Source organism: Vicugna pacos, chromosome 14 (genome assembly GCF_048564905.1).
Source record: "Vicugna pacos chromosome 14, VicPac4, whole genome shotgun sequence".
NCBI lineage: Eukaryota > Metazoa > Chordata > Mammalia > Artiodactyla > Camelidae > Vicugna > Vicugna pacos.
This window is the reverse complement of record NC_133000.1, coordinates 71809812-71836891: the sequence shown is the minus strand read 5'-3', so window position 1 is coordinate 71836891 and position 27080 is coordinate 71809812. Positions and strand designations below refer to the sequence as shown.

General features: G+C 53.0%; 1 protein-coding gene across 1 annotated transcript in view; it reads right to left on the bottom strand.

Moving 5' to 3' along the window:
* The window catches only part of COL4A2 (collagen type IV alpha 2 chain), a 161328-nt gene that overhangs the window by 108077 nt on the left and 26171 nt on the right, over positions 1-27080 (bottom strand). The window contains exon 4 of the mRNA XM_072976533.1: positions 8643-8723. Coding sequence (XP_072832634.1) covers positions 8643-8723 — 81 coding nt within the window. The remainder of the gene's footprint in view (positions 1-8642; positions 8724-27080) is intronic.

Sequence of the window (27080 nt, the reverse complement as noted above, 5' to 3'; positions counted from 1 at the left end):
CCAGCCGGCCTCAAGGGCTCATTTCTGTGCTTCTGCAAAAACCATTCTTTCCACCAGTGTTTTTCATAAAAACATCTGATTATCAGTTTACGGTCAAACTGGGTTTATGGATTGGAGCAACAGGGCCCTGCCTAGGTTAAAAAAAAGTTATTTTCTCTCTCAACTTCATCTCCTCTTCCGCTTGACCTCTGAAAATGTCTACCCTGTGCTTCTTTTGCTTGGATGGAAATTCAGAAGGGAACAAACGGTTGAGTGGGTCTCTCAGAAAGAAAGAGCGGGCTTGCCTGGTATTTCTGGGGTAACAGACACTTTGCTTGAGGCTCTAGGTGAGCAACTTCATTAGCAACAGCTGGATGGAGTCGAGAAGCAGCGTGATTTTTTCATGATGAAGGAATGCGGTGCAGGCTGCCAGAGCATCGCACGTGTGGGAGCATGTGCGCACACGCAGTGTTCATCAGAAGAGGGAGAAATGCCCAAATAAAACATGAGAACATTTAGAATTGTCCCCTGCAGCCAGGTGCATCAGGTGTGGGCCACTCAGTGCGCTCCCACCGCACGCGCGCTCTCTGCTCACTGCCTGTCTGAGTGAGCATCCACTTTGCTCCCCCAGGCAGCTGTGTCACAAGCCTTTCCTGCTAAGGTGGATAAACGCTCGGCCACAAGCCCTATGATTAATTTTTACCAATGATTTTCCTGATCCCTATCATTTAATGATGTATTTGACTGGTAGGAAACACTGGAATCCAGGGCCAAGTTTGTCATGCTTCGGATAACTAACGTGATGGTTTCAATGGTCACAGAAATACATTTTTTCTTTAAGTGCTGACTTTTAATCATCAGATTCTGTCTGTAACGAGGTTCTTCGAGTCCATTCAGGGAGGTAGTATGAAAATCTCAGCTTCCCGGGATTTTAATGATGTTTCTTCCTTTCGGATGGTCTCCAAACTGGCCCGTTTTCTCCCAAACTGTGAATAGTGTTACAGTGGCCCTTTGAAATTAAACACGTATCGTACCGGGCTGGGGTGGGGAGTAACCCAGAGCTTCCGCCATTGTTCCCCTCTTCTGCAGCTGCACAATTAAATCATTTCTACAACCCTTTATTGAAAGTCCTACTTTAAGAAAATGTTTACTAATCTTGCCGGAAAGAAGGCAAGAGTGACGTCATGGTCTGAAGTTGGGCGTCATGATCTGAGCCTGGCGCTCCGGCACCGGGTCAACCAGGCAAGCAGTGCTCAGGAGGGGAGGGTCTCGACTAGAGCTCAGGCTGGCTAAGCAGCTTCTCCTAAGAGGACGGGGGTTAAGGTGGAGGATGAGGAGACAGATCAGTTAAGAAATGGTTCTTCACTGACTGACACATTTTGCGCACACACCTTTCCCGAAGTGCTGAACTCATAGGTTTTTTTTTTTGAGACAGCGTCCTTGTTGTTCAGCTGGGCACCCAGCATGCCTTGCCTCACTGTCACGAACCCGTGCCTTTACACTGTGTTTTATTTTTACCTTGGATTTAACAGCTGGAATGGTCTCTAGCTCATACTTTGTTGTATGTTTCTTCTGCCCTCCATCCTGACGCTCACAGCAGTTGTGATCACGTGTGAAGGTACGAGCCACTGGTCGTGGGGGACTATGGAACTTGAATTTGAATTAACTACAGTTAGATAAAATCTAAAATTTGGTCTGTCCACATCACTAACCACATTTCAAATGCTCAAACAGCCATGGTGGACGGTGCAGAGGGAACATTTCCATCCTGCAGGAAATCCTTCTGGAGAGCCCAGGTGGGAATATCAGCTGCAAAAGACTCAGGGTATTAACTGCTTTGTTTACTTCTGTATCCCTGGTGCCTGGATGGGGCCTGACACACGATGTCTGTGCAAACAGTATCCACTGAATGAATACGTTTGTTTTTAAATTTTTATAGCCAACTACAGCTATGCGTATGTAGCCTACTGCCTGTGTTAGGGGCCACGTCCAGGCATCTTTTTAGACCAGAACTAGACCCCACTGGATTCACTGGATCACCAAAGTACAAACCCACAGGAGATCTGTGACTTGAGCAACTTGTAAGTCATACAGCTTCTCTGAAGAGCTCTTCCAGACAGGAGGGTACGGCTCAGTGCTTAGCATGCATGAGGTCCTGGGTTCAATCCTACCACCTCCATTAGAAAAAACCCAAATACAATGGAATTCTACTCAGCCATAAAAATGACAACATAATGTTATTTGCAGCAACATGGATGTCCATGGAGAATGCCATTCTAAGTGAAGTAAGCCAGAAAGAGAAAGAAAAATACCACATGAGATCACTCCTATATGGAATCTAAAATTAAAACAAAACAAAACAAAACAAAAACCAGAAACAGACTCACAGACATAGAATACAGACTTGTGGTTGCCGGGGGGCGGGGGGTGGGAAGGGACGGACTGGGAGTTGGAGATCTGTAGATACTGACAGGTAGATATAGAATGGATAAACAAGAGTGTTCTGTACAGCACAGGGAAATATATACAAGATCTTGTGGTAGCTCACGGTGAAAAGAGTATGTGACAATGAATGTATGTATGTTCACGTAGAACTGAAAAGTTGTGCTCTACACTGGAAACTGACACAACATTGTAAACTGACTGTAACTCAATTAAAAAAACCCCAAATAAATACATAAAATAAAATCTAATTACCTCCCCCCCAAAAACGAAACCAAAAAAAAAAAAAAAAAGGAAAAAAAAAGTTTTCCGAATGGCTTCTCGCCTTACCAGTCAAATGTTCTCTAAGACTCACACAACCTTTCTCCTCTCTTGGACCTCACCTCCCACGGGTCTCGCCTCCTTGCTCTACTAGGGTCACAGTGGCTCCCTCGCTGTCCCTCCAGCACCCCAGGTGCACCTTTACCTCTGGGTCACTGCCCCTGCCAATCAGGGCATCCTCTGACTGTTCACCGATACACAACCTTCTCTTAGACAAGTGGCTTGCATGCAGATGATACAAAATACAGATTTGAGTGCTGAAGGAATGTAAAACTCCATGGTTAAAGGAGGAGGGGGTCTTCCTACCATGGCTGACATAAAAGAAAATGTCACTTTCAAACCACATCACTATGCACGACGTACAGGTTGGGTGGGCGTTGTCTGAATGGGCCGCGACACTGCCTTCCCTGCAGCCGGTAACCAAGTGAGAGAGCTGGCGGTGGCGCCGGGGCGCAGGCTAGTGAAGCCACGGCCGTGCCAGAGGCACACTAAAAATAACCACGCGATTCTGAAAGTAGGTGAGAGCTATGTGTAGACAAAGGTTATAAAAGCCCAGGGGCCAGGCGGCGTTCCTGCTATTTCTGAATCATTCTTTGCCCTTTCTGGGCTGTGACAGTGCATAACATGCTGGAGGTGACTTCCACGAAGTCTGCCGAGCTCACCACTGAGAAGCCTCTGCCTGGAGAAACGGCAGCTCGTTTGAAAAGCGGTCTGCCTCCGCGGCAGCAGCGATGCTTTCATTCTGCACTTGCCAGGGGCTTCAAAGAGCTGAGACAGACGGCCGTGTGGCCTGGGGAGAGCCGCACACAGCACGCGCACGCCGGCAAGACCTGCGGGCTGAGGGTCTCCCACGGCACCGCGGTGGTCCCCCAGCCTTCAGATTTAGACTGAGCCATTTCAGAGAAAAAATTCAGTTTTATTCTGACATCCCGATTAAGCGTGACATCTAAGCGTGAGGCTGACGACTAGCAGCACATGACAGAAGATACTGAGGCTGCTGAGACTGCAGCCCAGCTAAGAGATCTTGCCGGTCGCTGTGGGTCGCAGCTGCCCAGGGCCCCTCTGCCCCTCCCTGAGGCTCGGGGTCTGCGCCTCCTCCATTTCTTGGCTGCTACCCACCTGGGCTGACAGTGAGTGCTGGAGACCGTGGATCCCCTCCCCACCCCCATCCATCCGTCACCACCACCTCCCAGAGCTTTCTGTTCACACTTTCCTTTGCTCCTTCCCTCACTCAGTTTCTCTTACTTTGATTTATATTGCTGAATTTAAGGAATCTTGTGAGGTTAAGAATTATTCACTCATACTTTGACCCAAGTCCAGGGACCCACAGACTGTGGGAAACTATTAGCTCTGTGAAAAAATGCAATAACCGAACACAGCTTGTCCCGGTTCTCAGCTATTGCTTAAGTGACTTGTGACTTGCTTCCCACACGCTTCCCGGCGCTGAGGTTCCCGCCCTGCGGCTCATGCTGCCAGGCCCCCGGAGGGCGCAGGTGGGATGAGGACCGTGGGGTGATGGGGAGATGCTGGCTCACTGGCTCGGGGCTGATGGGAGAGCTCTGGGACCAGTCACGGGGTGCGTCTTCCTTTTCCCACTGCAGTTAGACAGGGCCATTTAACCACCTCGGTAATTCCCAGCATTTGGGATTTTATCTGTCTTTGTATTTGCCAAATTCTGAAATACTTGATCGCCTAGGAAAACAGGTGCCCCGTGAAGGCTGGTGTCATTAAAAAGTTGAAATAACCTATCTGATCTGAGTTCAATGGTCAAAAACCACAGGGTTGGGGAAAAGGAACCTGGCAAAGTAATTGAAATAATGAATTAAAATAGACCTCAGTTGGAAAAACCTGAGACTTCCCCAACCTTTTTGGGGAGGGGGCGGTGAATGTGCAAAGACGGCTCTGCTTGTCGAGTCAGATGCCTCACCCACTCTCTCTCCTTTTTTCTTGGCTGTGAATCTTTGCATCACAGGGTGCTGTCACTCTGCCTCGATGGACATTCTGACAGAAATTCACTCTGCAGCTGCAGCTCAACCACCTCCGATCCCCACCATTTACAGAGAAAGAAAGAAGGAAAAGGATAGAAAGCACCCGACGGCTGGCCAGCTTCGTCCAGGGTGACCAGTGTGTGACCGTCGGTGGTGACAAAGGCTGAGAGGCTGGCGACTTAGCTGACTTTCTTTGTGCATGGCGTCCATAGAGTGTGGGTGAATGAGGACTTGGACCTTCTCATCACTCCAACATCCTTAATAGGGATTGTTTGAGATACCAGCCCCCAACAGCAAAGTCTCACCTCACTCCTTAGTTATGTTTTTGATTCACTAAGCAACTGAAGAGGTGGCCAGGGCATCGGCCAGGCGCCTGACTTCTTCTGTTGTTGTTGAAGTGGAGTTGATCTACAAGGCTGTGTTCGTTTCAGGTGTACAGCATAGTGGCTCAGTTGTTCACACACACACATATATATTCTTCTTCATTACAGGCTATTATAAGCTGTTGAATGTAGTTCCCAGGGGAATCTCACCTCTTGAGTAAGAAGAGAGAAACCTCTTTTCACCCCTCCCTGCATCCTTTCCCTCCACCCTGGAGACTCTCCTCGGCACAGGTCACAGGAGCTTACAGACTACTGGATTGGACAAGGACTCATCGAGAAGTCTGAGAGCTTGAGTTCTGGTCTGGACCGAGATTGGAGCAGGTCCCTTAGCCACGATGTCGCCATCCTGTCCGCCCGTGTGAGCTGGAGGACGTAGCTAGGTCACCCCTCTGCACCGCCCAGGTCTGACCAAGGAGGGAGGTGGGCACAGACAGCTGGGCCACGGCTCCTGCCCTTCATGCCCCGGCTACCGGCGGCTGGAACGATCCACGGGGAGGGTGGTGCTGTCTGCGAGAAACAGTTCTCTCCCTGGGACCACCCACCGCCCACCACTCCAGGGCGGGGGACCTGGCTCACTTCCCACTGAGCTTACTCATTCAGTAACACGAGAACTCCTTTGGAACTGGAATCCGTTGGGCATCTGTGATTTCTGCTTAAAGTCCAAAAGTTATCCAGTAACAGGCATTTCTGAGGTTGGCTGTCACCATGGTGAGGAACACACTGACTCGACCCCGTGCCCATATAAGGCAGAGCCAGCCCAGCGCTCGGGGAGGCCAGCTCGCACCAGGCACTGCCCCGGCTGCTACCGCAGCACCGCGGGGAAAACAGACAGCCGGGACCCCAGGGGAAGCTGTGGGAAAGGGCAGACTATGTGCCCAGCTCTCCGAAGGCTATTTTTGTGTATTACATTACTTCTGAAAAATACTATCTGTCCAGAAGTAGGGCAGAAATAACTCTGCTCTCGACAGGAAAGCATCTGGGTAGACTTGTTAATTAACAAATACTTATTGACTTATTTATTTTATTTTTTACTTTTTTTTTTTTGGCTAATGGAGGTACTGGAGATTGGACCTGGGACCTCGTGCAGGCTAAGCATGTGCTCTGCCCCAGAGCTGTCCGCTCCCCACTTAAAACACATACACCAGGTTTGTAGAACAGAAACTCCATCTTCATAAGTGATTTCACAAAGAACCCACAGTTGTCCTAGCAATAAATAAATTCAGAAAGAGACGGGGCTCGCCCCGTAGAAGATGACATGGTGTGACTGATCTCTGCGCACTCGGGTTTCTTTCTTACCTCTTACTGCCAGCCACTTCTACCTTCTTACTGGTCACTATTCAGTGTCACACCCAGACCAACTGGGCAGCCCTGGGTGCTGATGGTTGGAACCAGCCAGTTTGGATCTGTGTGGCCCAGTCACAGTGGGGCTCCAGGTCCCCCTTCACGACAGTGGCAGAGCAGGGCAGCCCCAGCAGCCCCTCGGGCCATGCCACCCTCCAGAGACTGGCTCCCGCAGGCCGGCGGGCCTCAGGGGCAGCACCGCTGGCTTTGGCTCCTGGCCACGCTGCACTGACCGCTGCCCAGGCGCCGCTTCACCTGGGCAGCCTGGTCATGCGTCTGCAGACGTGAAGCCACACCGCACGCGGGCTCGGACGCTCACGGCAACCACGTGAACCAGAAGGGGTCATTGTCTGCTTTTTGGCCAGGTGTAGAAACAGACCCCAGGCGTTTTGTTCATCAGGGATGGCAGGATAAGAGGCCTGTGCTGTAAACATACTGAACTGGAAAGATCTGGGGACCTGGAGAAATTCTCGTCTGAAGACCTCTTTGAGAGACCCTCGGTGTTGCCTGCATGCTCGGCGTTGTGTTTTGAGATAATCAGAAGGAACCATTTTTACGAAGAAAACCGCTCTTGTAAGAGCATTGTGGAAGCTGCTAACACACTGATTCCATGTTCAGTGAATCGACCTGGCACCCTTCTCCTCAGCCTGTCTGGGCTCTGCTCGGCGGGTCCCAGGGAGAGCACGGGGTCCGTCGGGAGCCACGCCCCCCGACCAGTGGGTCTCACAGGTGCCTGTCCGTCGCTGGCCTGTCTTCCCCGTCCCCGCGGGGGGCTGAGCCAGCAAGCGCGGCGGAGGGGAGAGCTCCCCCAGTCTGCACACCACCCCTGCTCCAGAAACGTGGCTGGGAAAATCCATAGCCAGGGCCCCAGGGGGGTTTAAAATCTTATGGAATGGCTTCCATAGGCTTAAAAAATGCTTCTCCTTGTTAAATGCTGATAAACCAGCTCCAATGAGCAATTCCTTAAGCATGAAGTCTCCGCTCCAGGCAGAGGAACCCTTCCTGAAGCAACAACAAAAACTGTCACGATGAACAGCACATGGAGACGGAAGCTTTGATCTCGTGGCAGAAATCACTCCCCAGATGTGATGTTTGCCACCGAAACATGACCAGTTGCCTGTGAGCGGGTAAGACACCACACTTACAAAGGGGCCGCCTCTCGCACCTTTCACCCACTGGGCTTTCGGCGGGGACTCAGCTATGGGGGGCTGAAGGGTACAGCACCCCGCCCCGGAGGCCGAGCTCCAGCCCCACGCCTCTGCCCGCCGGCAGTGGAAATGGCGTGCGGCTTCTTTAAAAAGTGCCTTCAGGATTCAGGTTGGTGAAGCTCATTTGGAACGCCTGAGGACGGCTCTAATTTCTGATTCCAACAAGGGCAGGGCAACGCAAGTGAAAATCCTGGCGGCCTCTCACCACCTGGTGCCGGATGAGCACGGATCCTGGAGGGAAACGTGTGGTTCCACAGCGTAACGACTCAGAGACTTTGTGTCATAAAAGGAGATGCTCCCCATGCAGCCGCACACCAAGATGGGCTCAAACGTATAAACAGAAACAAGACTTTCAAAAATCAGCAATGCCGAGACTCAGACATCAGCTTTGAAGGCAACAGAGTGAGAGATCACCTTGGTTGAACACATCAAGCTCAGTATCCGGGCCATACTTCAAACGCTTCCAGGTGTTACGGCGGTAATTCAGAGGCGCCGTTTTTCTCTCACTTACCTGTGAGGTGGGCCTTACATAAAGGGCGCCCAGGGAATGAGGGGGATAATTTTAAAAGCCAGAGTGATTCTCAGCGGTCTGGTGCCAGGACCCTCTAGTTGAAATAGATACATACTGCTGTGTAAATGCGACCATATCTTCTTTACACAATATTTTTACAAAGTCTATATTTATACGTATGCCATAAGTATAAAACATCGCTGCTTTATATATACATTTATGCACACACATGTATTTATAGCAACAAACAAGAGAAAAGATGCCTGAGAAAGTTAACACTGGTCTCAATTTATGAAGAAAGTGGTATAAATTGACCCAATTCTGCGTCATTTGATTGTTCACTTCGTGGAAAAGCACACATCTGTACTGAATTTCTTAGGAAAGGATGCAACTGACTTAGTCAGTATATGGCACTCTGTTTCTCCCGGTGTGTGAGGAAGGTGACTTTAACTGCAGTGTCACGACTTACCCGTCCTCCTTTCTCAGGGTAGCACTGGCAGCCCCCGCTGCAGTCCCTCCCTCCGCAGGGCACGTCGGACTTCTTCACACCCTGCAAAGTGGGACACAAAGCAAAGAAGACGTCACCCAAAACGCCACAACGCCAGTGCGAGTCGTCATGCCACTTGGTGAGAGTCCTTGTAATTTTAACAACCATTCATTCAAGGCATTCGATGTCTTTACAAATTAGAATTTAACTTTTAGAGCAGTCTTAGGTCCACAGCAAACAGTACAGAGATTTCATGCACAGCTTCCCCCCGACCACCCCCACTATCAACGTCTCCCACGGAGTGAGACGTGAGACGTCTGCTACCACGGACGGACCTCCACTGGCACATCGTCACCCAAAGCCCATAGTTCACATCAGGGTCACTCTTGGTGCCACAATTCTATGGTCAATAAGCCTTTTCTCAGTGCCTACTAAGTGCCAGATGCCAAGCTGGGTCCTGGGGTTCGAAAGTCAAGGGGCACATTCCCGGGGCCCAGGGAGCCCGGGTGCAGTGAGCCATGAGGACACGGTGTTAAGCGAGGAACTCCAGGCACGCAGGAAGCAGCCCTTCATTCTGCCTGGAGAGGTGGGGGAGGGGCTCGGGGAGGAGGGGTCCAAGGGGGCAGGACCGGGTTAAGGTGAACGTGCAGGGAAACTCCGGGCCCCATCCCACTGCACAGAGCCCACTGCGTTCCAGGAGAGGGGTTCCGAAGCGGGGGCGGAGCTTTCAAACACACGTGATAGGGTGACAAGCCTCGGCCGGCATCACAGAGTCACGCCCTCCACGGAGACGCCCCCACCCTGCCCTTCCCTGAGACACGCACATTTGGGGTGAAGGGGAGGGTCGGGGAAGAGGCTTCCCAAGTATTTATTCAGTCGAATTTTTCGTCAGACCTTGAGATAGAACCCTCTGGTGAGTTCAGTGGGTGACTTGGGGGGTCTCTGGCTGGGCAGCTCCAACAAAGGGAAAAGGCATCTCTTGCCCTTGGTCTCAGGATTTCGGGCAAAAGATGGACTTGGAGATCGGACTGAGCTCTTCCTTTCAGACTGCGTCCACAGCATGAAGTATTCTGAGTATTTATTTGCTGGCCCTCTTCTCTCCTGTCTCTGACCAGCCAAGGGTCGGCCCTGCCCACCCTCTCACCTGCCTGACAGGTGAGTAAGCACAGCTGCTCAGCAGGGAGCCTTCATCTGGCTCCTCCCCTTGGCCAGTCGGGCGCCCCCACGGAGCCCATCCAGTGGCGCTTAAACTGCAGCGGCCCTGCACGCGGTTAGCTCTGGTGAGCACCAAGTCAAACCTCACTGCGCAAGCAGCACCCCCATTCCAGCTTCGAGGAGGATGGCTTCACACCACAGCGACTCCATTCTCTTCTGAGTTAAGTCCCAACCACTGAACCGGACGGTCACTTGGGGACTCCCTCTGAAGCTTCTCTATCAGGTTTTGTGTGTGTGTGCGTGCTCGCGCACTAGCACATCTTCCAGAACCTTCCCTGTTCCCAGCACAGCTCCGAACGTTCACGAGGAGATGCAGGCGGCACTGCCCGGCCACCTCGGCAGCTCCTGCTGACTCAGGCTTCCTGGACGGTCAGCCGTGGGGGGCGCACGAGTAAACGCCGACTCCGGACCACCTGGCCAGCGCCTGCCTTGGACCCCGCGTGCTGCTCAGTGTCCTTTCCGCAGAGAGGGCCCCTCTCCCTTGCTGCTTTCTGCAGAGAGGTCTCACTTGGGAGTTTCATGTTTTTTCCTATTCTTATTGTAATTCTTCACCTATTCTCATATTGGATGCATCAGTCACTACTTTGAAGAATTAAAAAAATAACTCAAACCCTTGAACGAAACCGACACTCTAAAGCCTTGGACTTTCTGGGTTAACTTTCTGTCCTGAGTGAGGCAAGGAGACAGCCTGAGCTCCGGAACGTAAAAGTCAACACACGCAAAATCCTTTCACGCCCTCAAAATACGATTCTAGGCATTTCCCAATGTTTGTTGGTGTCAGGGTTTCACTACAGTGGGGCTCATTTTCAAATCCCACGATTCTGAGTGTCTGGTTTTGACACATCCCACTTGGTGCCAAGCCAGTGGCTTTACCGGTGCCCCCGAGAACCAGAACGCGAAGCCAGGCTGGCTGGTGCACCTGCACCTTGTACAGCGTGGGACCGTGGCCTCAGTAGGTCCCTGGTTCACACGAGAGTTTACTTGCCAGTTGTTTGGGAAGGGGTAGGGGGACTCCTGGGGCTCCAGGGTGAAGCACAAACTCACATTCCCCATCTGGTGTTTTACATGCTATTTGAAATTTTGTTTTTAAAGCCACTCGCCAAATCCCTGTATATAAATCAATGGCTGAAGTGATTTTAATGGTTTCAAATGGATCTTACAGACTTTCTCTTCCAGGTTTAGGATACACACTGGATGTAGTCACAGAAATGAGTTCTTCATAACCTGCTCAAAATTCAATAGTGCTTTTCTGCTTTTGGAATTAGGACTCATAGGTCTGATAACTCCTGGCCTCAACGCCTTTCAACGCTGTGCCAGTGGCTCAGATACCCCTTTCATGGGGAGAGGGAGACACCACTGAGAGGCAGCCTCCGCCTTACAAGCCAGTTTCTGTCATGGGAATTCCAGACCTCTGTGTGTTTCTGTGTGTGTTTTTTCCCATCAGCATCTTACATATCCTGCAGAGGGGCTCTTAGGAATTCCAGCTTTGACAAGAGCCCTAGGTACCACCTCCGGGAATGCTGGATCTCCGGGACCAACAGAAGTATTCACTTCACTAGGGCAGGGCACGTGCTCCAGACGTCTCAAGTCTCAGTCTGAGCCTTGGCATTCCCCGGACGGGACCAGGGCTCTGGAACAATCTCAAGATACAAATGCCCTCTGGAGGACCTCGGGCGAGGAGTGTGTGAAGTGCTACGTCGGGTCCTGTGTCTGTTCCCGCCCCACCCCGCCCGCCAACCAGCCACTGCCCCATCCCAGCCCTTGAGGCTGCCCCTGATTTTACTGCTGGACGCCTTAATAACGATAATGTGCTTCCTCCCACTCACAGCCACCTTGGGAGCCTGCCCACCTCCCTCGAAGATGACTGGCTGGCTCTGGTCCAGATCTCCAACTTCAGAGTCTCTGGGAGGCGTGCGTTCATCCCTAAGGTCCAGGCTCTCCCAGAAGCATCAGTTCAATCCTCCGTTCGTTTTTCACTTCAAGCCCAAATTCCCATCCGCCACATGGTCAGAGCACCCTTCCCAGCTCCCCCCGAGGCAGGTCGAGGCCGCCGCCAAGCCTCTCAGGGGGGCGTGCTGTTCCCAGGGCCAGGCGGCCCCTGGGGACCCGCTGGCACGGGCCAGCTGCCTCTGCTCACCTGAGCTGGCCAGACGCTCGCTCGGGCTGCACGTCCTTCATCCCAGGGCAGCGAAGCGCTCATGGCCTGAAGGAACCAATGACGCTGAAGAGCCCAGACAACGCTAAGGACTCCCACCCCCGGGGACCCTCGAATCCAACGTGCACAAGTTCTTGCTGCCTCAGAGTCACACAGAAACGGCTCCCACCTGGGCTCTGGGACCCGGAGGGGCCTGCACCCTGCTCCCCGGCCCAGGGTGTTCACCTGCCTCAGCGAGGGGACCCCCAGCTTCCCCAATTCCAGACCACTGTGACAGCTGGAAGGGGTCTTGAAGATAATTTATCCACCTTTCCACTTTGCAAATTCATTCATTCATTCATTCATTCATTCATTCATTCATTCATTCTTTACCCAGTGTTTACTCTAAGCGATTCACTGTACTGGACATGGGTTTAAAGTAGGGAAAAATCACATAAACAAATAGACAAGAAAATTAAGTAAACAAACAACGAAACCTACAAAATTTAAATTATGGCAGGTACCATAAAAAGAGGGTGGACGAGAGTGAGTAAGAAAGAAGGCCCTACAATTAAATCACAGCTGGTAACAGAGAGGACTCACTGAGCCCTTCTCCCGGGCTATACTGTGTCCCGTTACTCTGACACGCCCACCCACGAGGGCTGACCCCTTGCTCCAGGCTGAGGGGACAGACGAGAACCACCAGCCCACAGGCCTAGGAAAGCAAGGCCTTGGATCATTATCGCCAGGGATTCAGCGCATCCTGGATCGGAGTGAATCTGAACCCATTCCTCTCCTGACCCTCAGGATGCCCCCATGTTGCTTCCAGCTCAGGACTCAATTTCAATCAATCACAGTTTACAGTCCAGGGCAGGCAGTCTGCCGGCTGGGCACCCTCAGTCCTACTTCTTCCTCAACTGAGAACCATCTCAGTTGCTACCAAGGTGTGCGATCATTTCAAACCGTGGATCTATCTTCCAGACTGTGGAAGGGGCTGGACCAAGGGGGTTAATTCCTACTTCCTTCCGCAGATGAACGAACATCACTGAGGACCTGCGGGAGCTCCCCTCCTGGTAGGACCTTGTCCTCTGCCGGCCTAGAGACCAGCCCCACTGGCCTCATCTGCTTCTCCCAGAGAAGGCAGAGGAATTTAGGCGGCTGGGAGAGGCACTGCAGACACAGGAAAGGGACATGAATTTTGTCATCACTGTAAGCTCTTGACATCTCAAAAAGTGCTGTGGAAATGACAGGAAGAGTTTTGAGAAATCGATGTGAATGTAAGTTTTGGGAAGTAAGAGAGGAGCAGCTTAAACGTGAGATGCTCAGTAGAGTAGGGACGTCTCTGAGCTGCACCTGGAAGAGACGGAGGGTGAATAATCCTCGCAAGAATTAACAGGAACAAAACCCACGTAGGAAAGAAGGAGAGAGGGAGGGAGCTGGTGTAGACAGAGAGCAAAGAGTCTGAGGGAGATTTACCTGGAAACAGAGTTGCACATGGAACGGGAGGTGGGGGGGGCGAGGAGAGGATGGGGCTGACCGCAGGCAGGGCTCAGACACAGCGTCAGAGATGATGCATGTGTGCTTAAAATGCCGCTGCTTTGTCTAGAGCCTCCCTGCTCCCAGCTGGTGTGTGGATGCAGCGTTGGCGTGGCCTGGGCACTGGTTAGGAGAACAGACCCCCCTTCTCCAGTCTACTGGGTCAGAACCCACTGTCTAACAGGCTTTCCAGGTAAGCACACGAAGCCTGGAGCCCTGCACTGGACTGCGGGGCTGGCTGTGAAGGAGGCTTTGCTTAGGGACAGTGAGACAACTGCAAACCACCGGGGCATCTCCTTAGAGGGGCAGAAGGTACTGCCTCCTGCAGGGTCAGCATGCGGCCCTTCTAGATGAGCGCCCACCCTTAGCCTGCGGCCCCTGCCACTTGGGGCAGGTTTAGGGTGCTCTGAGCACCCTGGACTCAGTGTCGAGCTTCTAAGCAATCACAGTGCCCAACATTATTTTTAGTTCTCTTTTCTTTATTCAAAACATCATTTTAAGACTCCTTTTTTTTTTCCCTGCTGAATCTTATCCCGTCTTGAATTGGTAGCCAGCATTGCTGTGCTAATTAGAAATTCTAGGAATTGGAAATGACTTGGATCGCTTAAGGGCCAACTGGCAACGTAAAGGCATAGGATACATTTTCTAGAAACTCTAGGTCGTATTCCATCCAAATGGAATGCAATAGACACGGTTTCCAGGGGCAACGTGCAGAGCTCTGAACAGCAGATTTCTCAGTTAGCTTTTTATATAGGAATTCTCTTCTTTGGAGCCTTGTCTGCATCTTGGCATCGGGACACTCAGAATGATTTAAAAACGCATCTATTTGCACGGGCTTCAGTTCCTCCTAGAGACATCCAAATCACACCAGATGCGTGGTCTAGAGTCCCTGGTGAGTCTTTCATCTCTGGGAGAACAGAAGCCAGGGGATGCTCTAAGCAAAGCCAGGTGCTAGCTTCCTGAACCAGGCATCCATCAGGTTCAAGTAGAGACTTTCTTGCCTTGAGCCACCAGCCCTCTGGCCGCCAGCAGAGTCTGCTTTGCCATTTGTAAATGGAATTCAGTGAAGAGTCGGATGGAGATCACCAGTAGCAGCTGCAGGATTAAGAGAACACCCAGTCCCACTTGTTGCCGCCCTGCCTCCTCTTTGAGCAGTCTGCTGGCATCAAGAGAAGCCAGTATCACACCGCTTCCTCAGGGATCACGCACCATCAGGCAGAGAGGAAAAGCATTTCCTCGGCAGCTCAGTGAAAAGTGGGTCCTCCTGTGCGGGGGAGCAGCCCCAGCTCAACACGTAGACCAGAATGCTCAGTGCCACTTCTCCCAACGGCAGATACTCTGGGCATTTAAAAATAGGCTTAAACAACAACTTGAATGCCAGAAAAGGAAAAGACACAAAAGACTTAGCCTCTTGAAGACTAGCTATTTTTTAACTACCAGTGTGAACCATTCGTGTCCATAAGAGAGCAAATCCACGGACGTGTCCCCGGCTTTCAGCGGATGTGGGTCTCTTGAAAGTTGCTACAATGTATAGAGATGAAAGAAAAAAACGCTCACCACTGTTTTCCACTTGCACATGAGAAATGAGCATTACTCAAATTTATGTGAGGGTGCAAGAACAAAACTCATTTGTCCCCAAAACAAAGAATAGTTTGTCCTCCACATGTTCCAAGAAACTTCTTGTCCAAGAAAGCCTTTTTAAGCCAACATACCTCCAGCCAAAAAGAGCGAATCTGGAGGGAATTTACCGATATTTTGCCGTTGGCTTGCCCCCAGCACCCAGCCCAAGCTCCCTGCATGGAGGGCTGTGGAATAACCATTCTAACTCACATAGAAGGCAAATGTTCCCTTTTGTAAAAAAGTAATCATCTTTCATATTTCAGGTAAAAAAATTTATACAAGTCTGTCACAAGTCCAGTCAAGCTGGATTTTCTAAAATTACCCTTTTAATCCAAAAAGAGGCCAACAAAGAGAAAGCCAACTTGGGAACAAGGTTCCCAGTAAAGTTCTACTAGTTTATCAAAACAGGAAATATAAGCCATTTCCGCACATGCAGCTTTAGAAATTAAGGAAATAATTCCAACATAGTATTAGCAAGACAGGGTATACGGCAGAGGAAGTGCGGATCATGGCCACCCCACACAGAACAGAACCCTTGTCCCCAGTACACTGTGCGGGAAACCCAGCCAACTCAGTTTCCTTTGTTTAACATTTCAAGGGCACCCAAAATAAATTCGTTCACTCTAGAATGGTCCCGAAATTGTCATCAGCTAGAGGCAGTGGAATAACTGACGGACAAAAGCTGATTTCCACTGCGGACCAGCTAGCACGGCGGGACCTGGCCTCCCGGGGCGGGGGGTCTGCCGAGGGAGGTGGGGAGGGGGCTGTGACGAGGACAGGGAACCAGGCAGGACGAGGGGAGTCCAAGGGGAGGGGACGAGCCACAGGCCCTTTAGGATGCAGTCCTCACGTCCTACAGGAGGTCACTCACTCTCGCCAGGTGAGGAGTCCCTGAGGGGCGGCGCAGCTCCTCCCAGCAGATGGGGGGGCGTCACATTCCGTGCCTCCCCGGAGTCATCAGTAACAAGCATGTGCTTCTCACCTCCTCCTTGCAGACTTACATGTTTTTATGGGCAACAACTCGCCAGCCTCTCCATCTCCTCTTTCTTCTCGGGCAGCTCAAAGGCTGAACTTGCAATGGACAGGACATCAGAGGCAGCTGTGCTTCAATGCTGGGGCTCGGATGGGGACAAGCAGGGCTAACAAAGCCCCCAGCATCTCAGGAGTAGGACAAGACGGGCAGGGCTGCTGGCAGGCCGAAGCCAGGCCACCCTCCCCAGGGGCACCGCTCACGCTCATGGCGTTAAGGCAGGCCGAGGACAGCCTGCGCTGGAGCGGCCGCGCTCCAGGGTGAGCACGCACCTGGCTGGGCTGCCTGGTGTGTGTGAAGCTGGAAAGTAGGCATGTGGGGACCAGGAGCATCAGAAGACAGCCAAGGGCAGAGTGGGCGGAGGACTGACCTAACCCCTCGGAACCACACTGCCCTCTGCACAAACTGAGGATAACAGTGACCCCTCCCAGGCCTGCAGTGGGGATTCAGGGACGCACATCCTGGAGCCTCCGGGATGTCCACATCTAAGAGTCCTGAGGATGAGGTGCAGGCCTGGTTCGCTGGCCGGGAGCCCCAGACGTAGGAATGAGAGCTGAAACCCAGCCAAGGTTGTATGAGCCAAAGCTTCCTTAGAAATACCTCTCCCAGGCCTAGAATGATCTCAGAGTGTGGGTGGGCCTGGCCTGTGGCGAAGGCGGGTGGGCCGACCTGGCTGCATTAGGGCAGGGGCGCGGTGTCTCCTGCCACACCCTCTGCCAGGGGCGCTTCCTCACTGGCCTCTCCCTGCCTGTCTCTGGAGGCAGAAAGCAGAACCCCAGTGTGTCTGAGGCAGGGAGGCCTCCTGGACGCTCCAGCACAGGTGGGAGGCAGGACAGGTGCTGACGCTTGATCACAAGCCCCTCTGAGCACGGGTGACACGCGCTCCGTCCAGGAGCCTCCCTCCCGCCTCCTTCACCGTGTCCTTCCCGCGAAGCCACGGGCCTTCCCCAGAGAGAAGTCTAGGTCTCACGGCTGTTCCTTCACTAGGAGCTGGTGGAGACCTGGGATCACCTCATCTTGTCCAGAAACTTGAGCCATAGACTGTGAAGACTCAGGGACACAGGCGTGCGGCTGTCAGGGACGGTAGACTACATGGGTTGGGGTCAGCTGGGCAGTAAGCTCGCCCGGCAGCCGTATGAGTAGGTACAGAGCCGGGGAGGACCCTGGAGAGGCGGGTAATTCCATCTTGAGGCACAAAGGATGCCCCTTGCGAAGAACGGAGTGCCTCCACTTCAAGGTGTTTCTCCCGGCCACCTGGTGTGTTCTGGCCTCCATTCGCTTCTGATTCCTGTCCGCTGTCTGCAATCTGCTTGCCGCCCCCACGATTCCTGCTGCCTCTCGTAATACCCAGGGCAGGCAGTCTCAGCCCCTCCAGACGTCTGCTCTGCTGTCCTTGAATTTAGATTTGTTTGTGGATCTTTGGCTGAATTCTGTGTTGATTCAGGGCTTCTTCCCTTGATTCCAAAAGCTGATCTTGAGCCCCGTCCTGTCTGCAGTTCCCTCGATGCTGCCTTACGAATGAAACGGTTTCAAAGTCTCACATGGAGCCAGTTCTGTGTCTTGTCCAGTATTGAGATGGCTCCTTCAGGACCCCAGGAAGCCCCTCATGACCAGTCCCACTCCTGGCTTCCTTTAACCGCCCCTCTCGGCCACCAGCACTGTAGTTGTGATGGCCGGGGCGCTGTGGTCTGACCAGTGACCAAGGCTGCAGGGTGTGCCTCAGCGTCTGGTCACCCATCGACAAAGCCCCCTTCCTGAGGCCTCCGTGAAGCTGCCACAAGTGTGTTGTATTTGAAAGCCAGTATGCACGCAGCCACCTGTGCGCACACGCACACATACATACAGCCCAGGGAGCAGGAGATCAGACACCCGCTGCTCGTATTTGAAATGGTCTGACTGCTGTCGTGGGCAGCTTCGGTGGGTCTGTCAATAGATCGATTTCTGGAAGTCACCCTCCCTCTGTCCCCTCAGCCTCCCCATCCTTAATAGAGACTGTCACCATTCACGCTTTTATTAGTCACTCACGCCCAGCGTCTCAGCCCATTCAGGCCGCTATAACAAAACACCACAGACCGGGTGGCTGACAGGCAGCAGGGATTTGTGGCTGACAGTTCTGGAGGCTGCAAGTCCAAGGTCAGAGTGCTGGCAGATTCAGCGTCTGCTCGGGGCCTGCTTCCTGCTTTACCCACAGCGTCTTCCCTGTAGGTCCTCAGTAGCAGTGAGGGGCCGGGGAGCTCTGTGGGCGCCTATTACAGGGGCACTAATCTCCATCACAGGGGCTCCACTCTCACGACCTCATCACCTCCCAAAGGCCCCACCTCCTAATACCATCACCTTGGGGCTAGAATTTCAACATGAATTTTTGGGGGACACAGACACTCGGCCCATAGCAGCAGGCTAGGTGGGTCCTTATGTCCTTCGGGGGTCAGCCCTTTGGTCTGGAGCCCACATCGTGCTTTGTTCACAAGATGTAACACAGTATGTGTTGTTACAGCCTCTGGCCCCTACACTCGCGCTGCTTCCCTTGACCAGCACACGTTGCTTCTCCCGAGACCTGCCAACATGAGTTCTGTTCCTTCTTATCCACGGTTCCCTCCACTTTCAACCCCAACCGAGTGCTTAATAAAACATTTTCACTCAGTGGTGGATGTTAGGGTTCTGAACGCACGAGCATTAACACCTCCAGGCCTCTCTCTTCCCCAAAGAACACGCCTCTGTACCAGCTGTGCCTTCGGCCCGGAACGCTCCCCTGCCACTGTCATCTTCCCGTCTGTGCAGCCGAGACCCACTCACACAGCCACACAAGCACACCAGCCACTCGCCCCCGGGAGCAAGGAAGTCACACTTGCATTGATCTTAGATCTCGGTCCTGCTCCCTCTTCTTAAGTACCGGCGTTTTTGCGACAATTTAACATGTGATGATTTCTGAAAAAGCCTCACATTCTGCAAAAGGACACACCAAACTGACAGGGCACACAGGGAAGAAGGTTTTAGAGGCAGACCCGTGCAGGGCACTGATAAAACTCGTCATAACCCCGGGGAAAGGAAGAGCATGGTTGGAGAGACACGTGAAGTTCCCACCAGGAAACAGCACAGCAAACGCAGGGCTTCATCTTCAAGAGCAGGGAAGGTGGTGGCTGGATGGAAGGGGATGGAAAGAGGGGCGAGACTGCTCAGCAGAGGGAACTGGGGCCCCGTGGCCTCCGCCTGGGAAGAGCCAGGCACTCCCGCGCCTGGGGCGGGGCTCAGTTCTGTGGCAGCTCTCTGTGTTTCCTGCGCTTCCGAGTCGCCTCCAGCTACTCTGTCACCCGGAGGCGCGGAACTCGCTGCGCATGACCTGCACGCGCAGACGCGACTCCACCGGAGAGTGACATCATTCTCCTGTTGATCAGCCTCCGCCCGCCCGCAGGTGTGACTTAGAGAAAACACAGGCAACAGAACAGACAAGACCGCGAGGTTCTCTTTCTCGCCACTCATCCAAGTGTCACTGTTCTCACCCGACCCACAATCACAATATCAGCCACATTCAGAGACTAGGTTTTGGACGAAGGCTATTGCCACCCAGTCATTTTCTCACAGCCTTGGGGATGGTGCTCCGTCTCAGAGAAGAGGAAACAGCTCATCACGCACTTTCAAGGGGCCATGCATGTAATTACACGAGGATTCCGTCCCCCAGCGCACACGGTAGTGTCAGATGCTATATTTAGAACAAATGCCCTCAGGTACTTATGAACAATTCTGTTTAGCTCTCTTCAGCGAGGAGACAGGCTACCAAAACATCATTTAGTGCAGGCATTACCTCACCCATTACCTGCACTAAATTTTATTTATTTATACGGCATGTCCGTTCTTGGTCTTCTCTGGCAACAAATAAAAGTGCGTGTATTGTGAGAGCTGGTGTCTGAGGCTGAACAGTTAACATTGTTCTGAAGAGATGGAGTGGATACATCTCCCGAAGCTCTTTCTTCCGGGGAAGTATGCCCAGTTTAAGAGCTCTGTCCAAAACCCCTCCCTCCTTGCTCAATTTGAGGGGAAATTCCAAGAAGAATGGGAAAAAAAGAGACTGAGCCATGCTTTTTGAGAATACAATAAGATTTCTGTTCTGGCTGGAGAGGACTGGTCCAGGCAAGGCAGGTGTGGGTTTGTGCTGGCGTGCGAGGAATACCAGGCGTCTGCCCGGGCAGGCTCACGTCTGCATCCGAGCGGCTTCATCTCTGCGACCTGGACGGTCATCTGGGTCAGAGGCAGGGGCCACGCAGAGTCCGCAGTAAACACTCTGCGTGCCTGCTGGCCGGCTTCTGGGGTCAGATTTCTGAGTTTCTGCCTCACTCTTTCTCCGATTCGTGCCCAGCCCAGGTAGTCACACCTGGCAGCCTTCAGACGTAATCCACACACGCCTTGGCCTATCAGCAACCAGCTGGGATTCCTTTGCTGTGAGCCGAGCGGGCTTCTCTTTGCAGAAGGTCTTTGAACCAGATCTCTCCTGAGTTACAGCAGAACCACATTTCTGGGGTGAGCAGCCCCGTCTCCGCGTCCAGCTCAGCGCAGGCGGCACTGTCACTTGTGTGCGGATCGTCTGCTTGGGTATTCCCACTGTGGATTTTCCACCCCACGCTTCTCTTTGCTTCCCGGGGGCTGCTGGGCTTCTTGTCCTCGAGCTCTGTGCTGTGCTCAGGGACCACGCACATGGTGGCCGCGGCATCGACCCACCAGACGGTAAATTTGCCGGACTTGGTTCAGACTAGCGGCCCTCCACGGGGAGGGCTGATTCAGAATTAGCATGCACACACTTTTAAGACTAGGCGCCGGTTCCATCAGTCTCTCACACTGATGCATGAAACAGCTAAGTTAGCCTTTTAACCCTGAATCTGGGCGTCTGCGAGGGAGTGGGGTCCTCTGGGCCTCAGAGCCCATGACTCTGTTTCCTGGGCTGCCGGCGAGTGTGCCGTCTCCACGGCGACGTAGGTCTGTGGATGTGCCATTGACCGCGCCAGGTCTGGAGGGAGGTGCTGTGGCCTTAACCCACATGTGCTTCAGCCCCCTCGTCTCAAAATGGGGGGAGTCTCGCACCCCCACCTCGTGGGGGTCTTGTCGGGAGCGAGTGAGAAGCAGCCAGCATGAGGTCTGGCATGTGTCAGGGAGGCGGTGCCACCCATGCTCTCGAGCTTGGGCTGCGGGGAAGATGCCAGCCCATCTCCACACGCAGTTCAGATCCAGCGACACAGCAAGTGGCAAGATGTTCACTGCTTGGGGGGACTGTTGTTTACAGAGACATCTGAATGTTTGAAGATTTTCATTCTAAAAGCACGCACAGAAAGCTGGGTCTCCAGACCTCGGAAACGAGGTATTAATTTTACGTTCTACGTCCTATCAATTTCTCCGAGTTAGTTTCTGAGGGAACATGCACTGTGCTAGTTCATCTTTAATAATGGAATTTTTTTTTAATTCAGTGAATAGCTGGCATAGGCACAATTTAAGCAGCTCAACTAGGCTGAAAGTTGTACCCAAGGTCACCCCATGAGTCAAGGTCATCTGGGACTCAAGCCAAGGCCTCCTATTCTCTTTCCGGCACTCTGAGCCTAAGATAAAAATTCATGAATACTGTCTGAGCAGCGAGGCCTGTAGCCCCCACCACGTATCAAAAGTACCCTTATCATATTACAAACAACTAACATGCTGCGATGGTAAACATCCCCAAGAGTGGACTTCCTCCAGTATTCGCAGTGATGTCAGCTGGCCCTTCTTTCATATCCGTTTTCATTATGCTCCTGTCCTTTCAAAACAGTGTGGGCCACAGCACAACAAAAGCCAGGAGACGTGGTTCTGGGGCAACGAGACGGACCTGGAAACAAGGAGAGACTGGGAAGTACCAGCCCCTCCAGGCGGGGAAGAAAAATAGCCATGCTGACTCAGCAGCGGGTCTGGCCACCTGGACCCGGGATCTAGCGGCTCGACCCTAAAATTCTCTCTGCTGCTCGGACAGTGAAGCATCGTGCCGTCTTCAGCCCCAGACGGACACTGCCCCAGACGTCCTCCAGAAACACCTCTGAGAGCCCACAGCCTGTCACACGGGCTGAGTCCCAAGGGTCCGGAGGGGAACAGGCAGGTCCCCTGCCGTCAGTGGACTCCGAGTTCTACAGCCCTGAACGAGGAACACTTAACCACACAACACCTGCTATAGAAGGATTATGTGTGAGGGGGTGCGTGGGCTCAGACGGGCAAAATTCTCACCGAATAACCATTTTACCTTCACTTTTCGTTGCTTCTCTGCATTGTTTGAATCAACCTGCCTTCCTAGTCGAAGCAGGCTTCCAGTCCTTTCTAAATGCCCGTGTGGACTGCCCATCCAGCAACCTGGTGTTCTTTGGAGTCAGCCCCACGCTCACCACCTCGGGATGGGATTCCCAGCAGGCAGATCTCCTGATGGATGTACAGAGGGACAGGCTTACGGATAGAGGCGGGAGGCGGCACAGGACAGGGCTCCGGGGCGAGCGTGCAGAGGCACTGGGCGGACATTCTAAGGCTGAGTGGCGTCTGACTGCGGCCGCACCATGAAGAGGTGGCTTAGACGCACTGGTAAGTGGGAGTCCGGCTCTAGGGCAATGCTGGCCACTGTTTCCCTGACAAACACACGAGACGTGGGACAGTCGTGCTTCTTTCCTGACCTCATCATGGTTCAGAGCTTCCTTTCACCCAAAGCACCACCCTCGGGAGGAAACTCCTGCCAGGAGCCGCAGCGCCCTGAGCAGCGCCCTGAGCAGCGCCCTGACACACTGTAAACAGTCAGGCCCGACCTGAGGCCAGTGACGCCTCTTCCCACCGGTTCGCTGAAGTCTTTGCCCTTAATAGACAGTGCTTCTCCTCTCCTTGGTTGCAACCCACAAACACTCTAATAGATTCAGGAAGGGAGGCAGTCCTTTGAAGTCCCAGCCAGTGGGGCCCCTGAGGTCACTCAGCAGAAAACAGCAGGAGGAAGGCCTGAGGACCATCCAGGGCTGTGGGTCTACCAGCCAGACGAGCGGCAGAAGCTGGACTGTGCTTTGAGATCACAGAAGAGTCAAGGACGGAATGGCCTTGGGATGTTTTAAATAGTCTTTGTCCATTGACAATTCTTCATACCTCAGATTCTCTTCATGAATGACAGGAGTGCTCTGCTTTCTCTGGAATCGGCTTGTAGAACTGGACTGTGGGTCCCCGGGGTAGGAGGGCCGCCCGTCAGAAGACGCTGCCCGGGTCAGCGTCACATACGGTGCCAAGAGGAGGGCTGGTGGGAGGAGCCAAGCCCAAATCTCTCGAGAAGAGCTGGCGCGTCTTCTCCTTGTGTCACCGCCATCCCCGTCTTTGGATCCTCCCCCTTCGTCCTTTCTCTTCCTTTTACATTTTTAGAATGAAAGGTCTTCGGAAAGGGTCGACTTGCTGGATCCAGAAGTCAGCTGACAGGACAACTGCTGGTGGCCGTACGGGACTGTGTCCTTCGGTGGGGCTCCCTCTTCGGGTGAGCACTGGCGCGCTGGGCCTCGGGTTCTCAGACTTCAACCCACCGGCTCATGTATCACTTGCACTCCCCTTCACCCACCTCAAGGACCCAGGCCTGGCTGAGGGTACCATGAACAGCCAAGATGGCCCTTTGTCCAACCAGAGTAAACAGTGTTACTGTTCCGTGCCGGGTCAGGGGAGTTCCCACCAAAGCAAAGAAATCTCATGTGCTATTAGCTCCTCTGGCTTCCGGTGTCCTTGTTCAAGTTCTGCAATGCTTCTGAGCTGCTTCAGGCAATCATTGCTTTGGGTGTCTAGCAGAGGAGCACGGGGCATCCCCACGCCAGCTCCTTCAGGGATGTTTCCGTCCACCAAGTCCACTGGCTGCCTGATGCGGTGCCAGGACTGTGCGGGCACCAGGCGTGCCATGCTCAGATATCAGATTTTCAGAACTGGGGATGACTGACCAGAAAATTCATTCTGGGGGGTTCCAGCCTTTTCTGAGTGAAGACCTAGTTTTGACTGCCTCTTTTTAAGTCTTAGTTTTACAGAGGAGGAGGATGCGGTGCCGATCAAGACTGCGGGTAGACGAGCACCCCACGGCCGGGGTTTGGAAGTAGCTGAGGGTTAAGACGGGCCCAGCCAGGCGTCAACAGTAGGAGAACCCTTGCTCTAACCCCACTTCTCCCGAGGAAACTGGGTGCTACAGGGATTCTAGGTGACTCCCCCCAGATTAAGTACCAACGTGCTGAACCCCAGAGCACGTGCAGGCACTGGGGACTCTCCCTGGCATCTGGGAATCTCATCTGCTCGTGGTTGTGATAACGTGCCACCCCCTCCCGCATCCTGTCTCAGTGATTGGATTTGGTTTTCTTTTCCAAAAACAATGATTTTTCTGCCTAAAAGTAGGAAAAAAATAAATCCCAATTCTCTGGCTCACTTAAAAAAGAGGAAATGAACTTTCCTTGGAGCTTCAGCTATGCTCTTACAAGAGAGTGACAGGAAAAACATCTGAAGTAAGTGGCCCCTTCACCCCCACACACGGTCTCGGGGAAGGACCGGCCCGCAGTCCTCCGGGCAGGTCAGACGCGCGGCTGCCAGCCTTGGGTCATGGGGGAGCATCCAAGAGCACCATTTGCTTCCTTTTATGGGCCCTACGCGCGTCCAAACAGCGCCCTGCAGATGCTTCAGAAAACAAAACCAAGCCCCAAACACACAAAAAACCACCCAGCTTCTTGTTCAACACGGGACACGATCTTCCAGCTAGAGCTGCAGCCAGGAGCTGGGGGCTGGGGGGGACCAAGCCTGGGGGGGCCTGTCTTTCAGGGACAGCGACCTCAAGGCCTTCTTTCTCGCGCACAGGCCACGCTAGCGGTTCAGGGAGGCAGCTCGCCGCGCCAGGCTGGAGAGGTGCACGGGCTTCCTCGCCTACTCGGTGTTTCCCCCTCACCGTTTGGACGGGTGATCCCTTGGGCCCTGCTTTCAGCTTCTTAGCAGAGGCCTGTCAGTCCTACGGGCCGGGCAGCTCCCTCCCTGCTCTGGGAGGGGCTCCGAGGCCGGGCTTTAGTGCTCTTCAGGGAACGTTCTCCAACCCACACGTCGTTTCTATGTCTCCCCCCTTAGGTTCGGAATGTTAGCACCCTGTGTCAGTTATCGTGCGCTTATGAATACATTCTCTAACTCTCTCTCCCCCCCACCCCCCACGCTTGTCTTCCGCTTCAGTTCTGCCCTCTTGACCAGCTCGTGGTGGCAGATCCCCATCGGCGCCTTCCTTAGAGTCTCAGCTGGGTTTCCTCCTGCAGACCGACTGTCCAGCCTTCACTGAACATTCTTTTCTCTCCGACATTACAGAAAATTCTTTTCCTCTAATTGTAGAATCAACTAATGAAATGTTTACAGATTATGAAACACACGTACAGCTGATTCACTAAGTATTCACGTAAAAAAATCTGACTTAAAAATCAGCTTAGGATGTAACCTGGCAGTAAGCAGCCCCAGCAGGGGTAGACAGCCCACTTGGAACGTTTTCGCGCGTGGTTCCAGACTGCTATGAAATCACGCCGCCGGCCCCGGGAAGCGGCAGAACAAGAAGCGTGGTACCTTCGAGCTGCTGGTATCATGGCGTTTACTTTCAGAGCGGTAAGTGGGCAACAAGTGCCAGTGCTGTGTTTTTAACAGTTAAAGTGTTTGCTTTATCCTAAGCTGTCCTGAAAAATGCCTTGGGAACAGAAGCACACACAGCAAAGTACACCGCAGGAACTTTCTAGAACACGAGTGCTTCCAATTCTTACAAGCACCCGTGCTGGTATGGAGGGCCGCTGTGGTCAGGCACACGGAGTGGAAGTTTTACGATCACTGGGGTGAGGCCAAATGCAGGATGTCCACGCCCAAGCCTTCAAAAGCACAGGCTCTGACTCAGGGCCAGGCCAAGAGAGTTCCAAGGTACCCCCCCCAACCTGCCCTATGCGGGCTTCCCCTCTGACCATCCAACTCCACTTCCGCTCCTCGGCCTGGAAGCCCCCCACTGGCCTCTCCGCTTGGGCTTGGTACCCGCTCCCTCCTGGCAGGGCAGATGCGGCCGGACCCCTGTCCGGGCCTTCCGGGCGTGCTGGGCTGCACTGCCCGTGAGCTGCGGGCCCTCACCAGGTATTTTCCGTTGGGGTAACTATCTTAAATCTCGTTTTTATGATTCCAAATTGCAAAGCACAGCGCCTTTTCCACTAGACCTGTGGTTTCTGATTATTTGCATCTGCTTGGGTGTTTCTAGAAGCACCAGTGCCCACAGCCCCTCCAGAAGACGGCAGAGTCATTACACAGGGCTGCGCCACCTCGCAGTAGACACCTAGGGACGCAAGAGCAGTGGGCGTGTTATATGTCTTTTATGTGCAAAACATTCTAAGCATGGAGTGTATGTCATACAAACACAGATACAAGTGTAACTTCTCATTCTTTCCCCCTTCTTCTCACTGGCCCAGTGAAACGTCCCTGTGGACCAGCGCCAGGGCTCAGAGCAGCATCTCGGGCCAGTGCGGGCACCCCTGGAGCACAGGGGGCAGGGCCGGGGCTCCCGGGGGGCAGTGCTTGCTCGTCAGCGCTCAGAGGGAGCAGGACATGCACCGCCTTCTCGGGAGGCTTCCAGGCGGCCAGGCGCGGAGACACGCTGATGTCTCAGAAAGACGGTGCTTGGGGTCGAGGCTCTGTGTATAAGATGTTCAATACACCATACACAAAAATAAACTCAAAATGGATCAAAGACTTAAACATAAGACAAGATACAATAAACCTCCTAGGGGAAAATATAGGCAAAACATTTTCTGACATACATCTCAAAAATGTTCTCCTAGAACAGTCTACTCAAGCAAAAGAAATAAAAGCAAGAATAAACAAATGGGACCTAATGAAATTTACA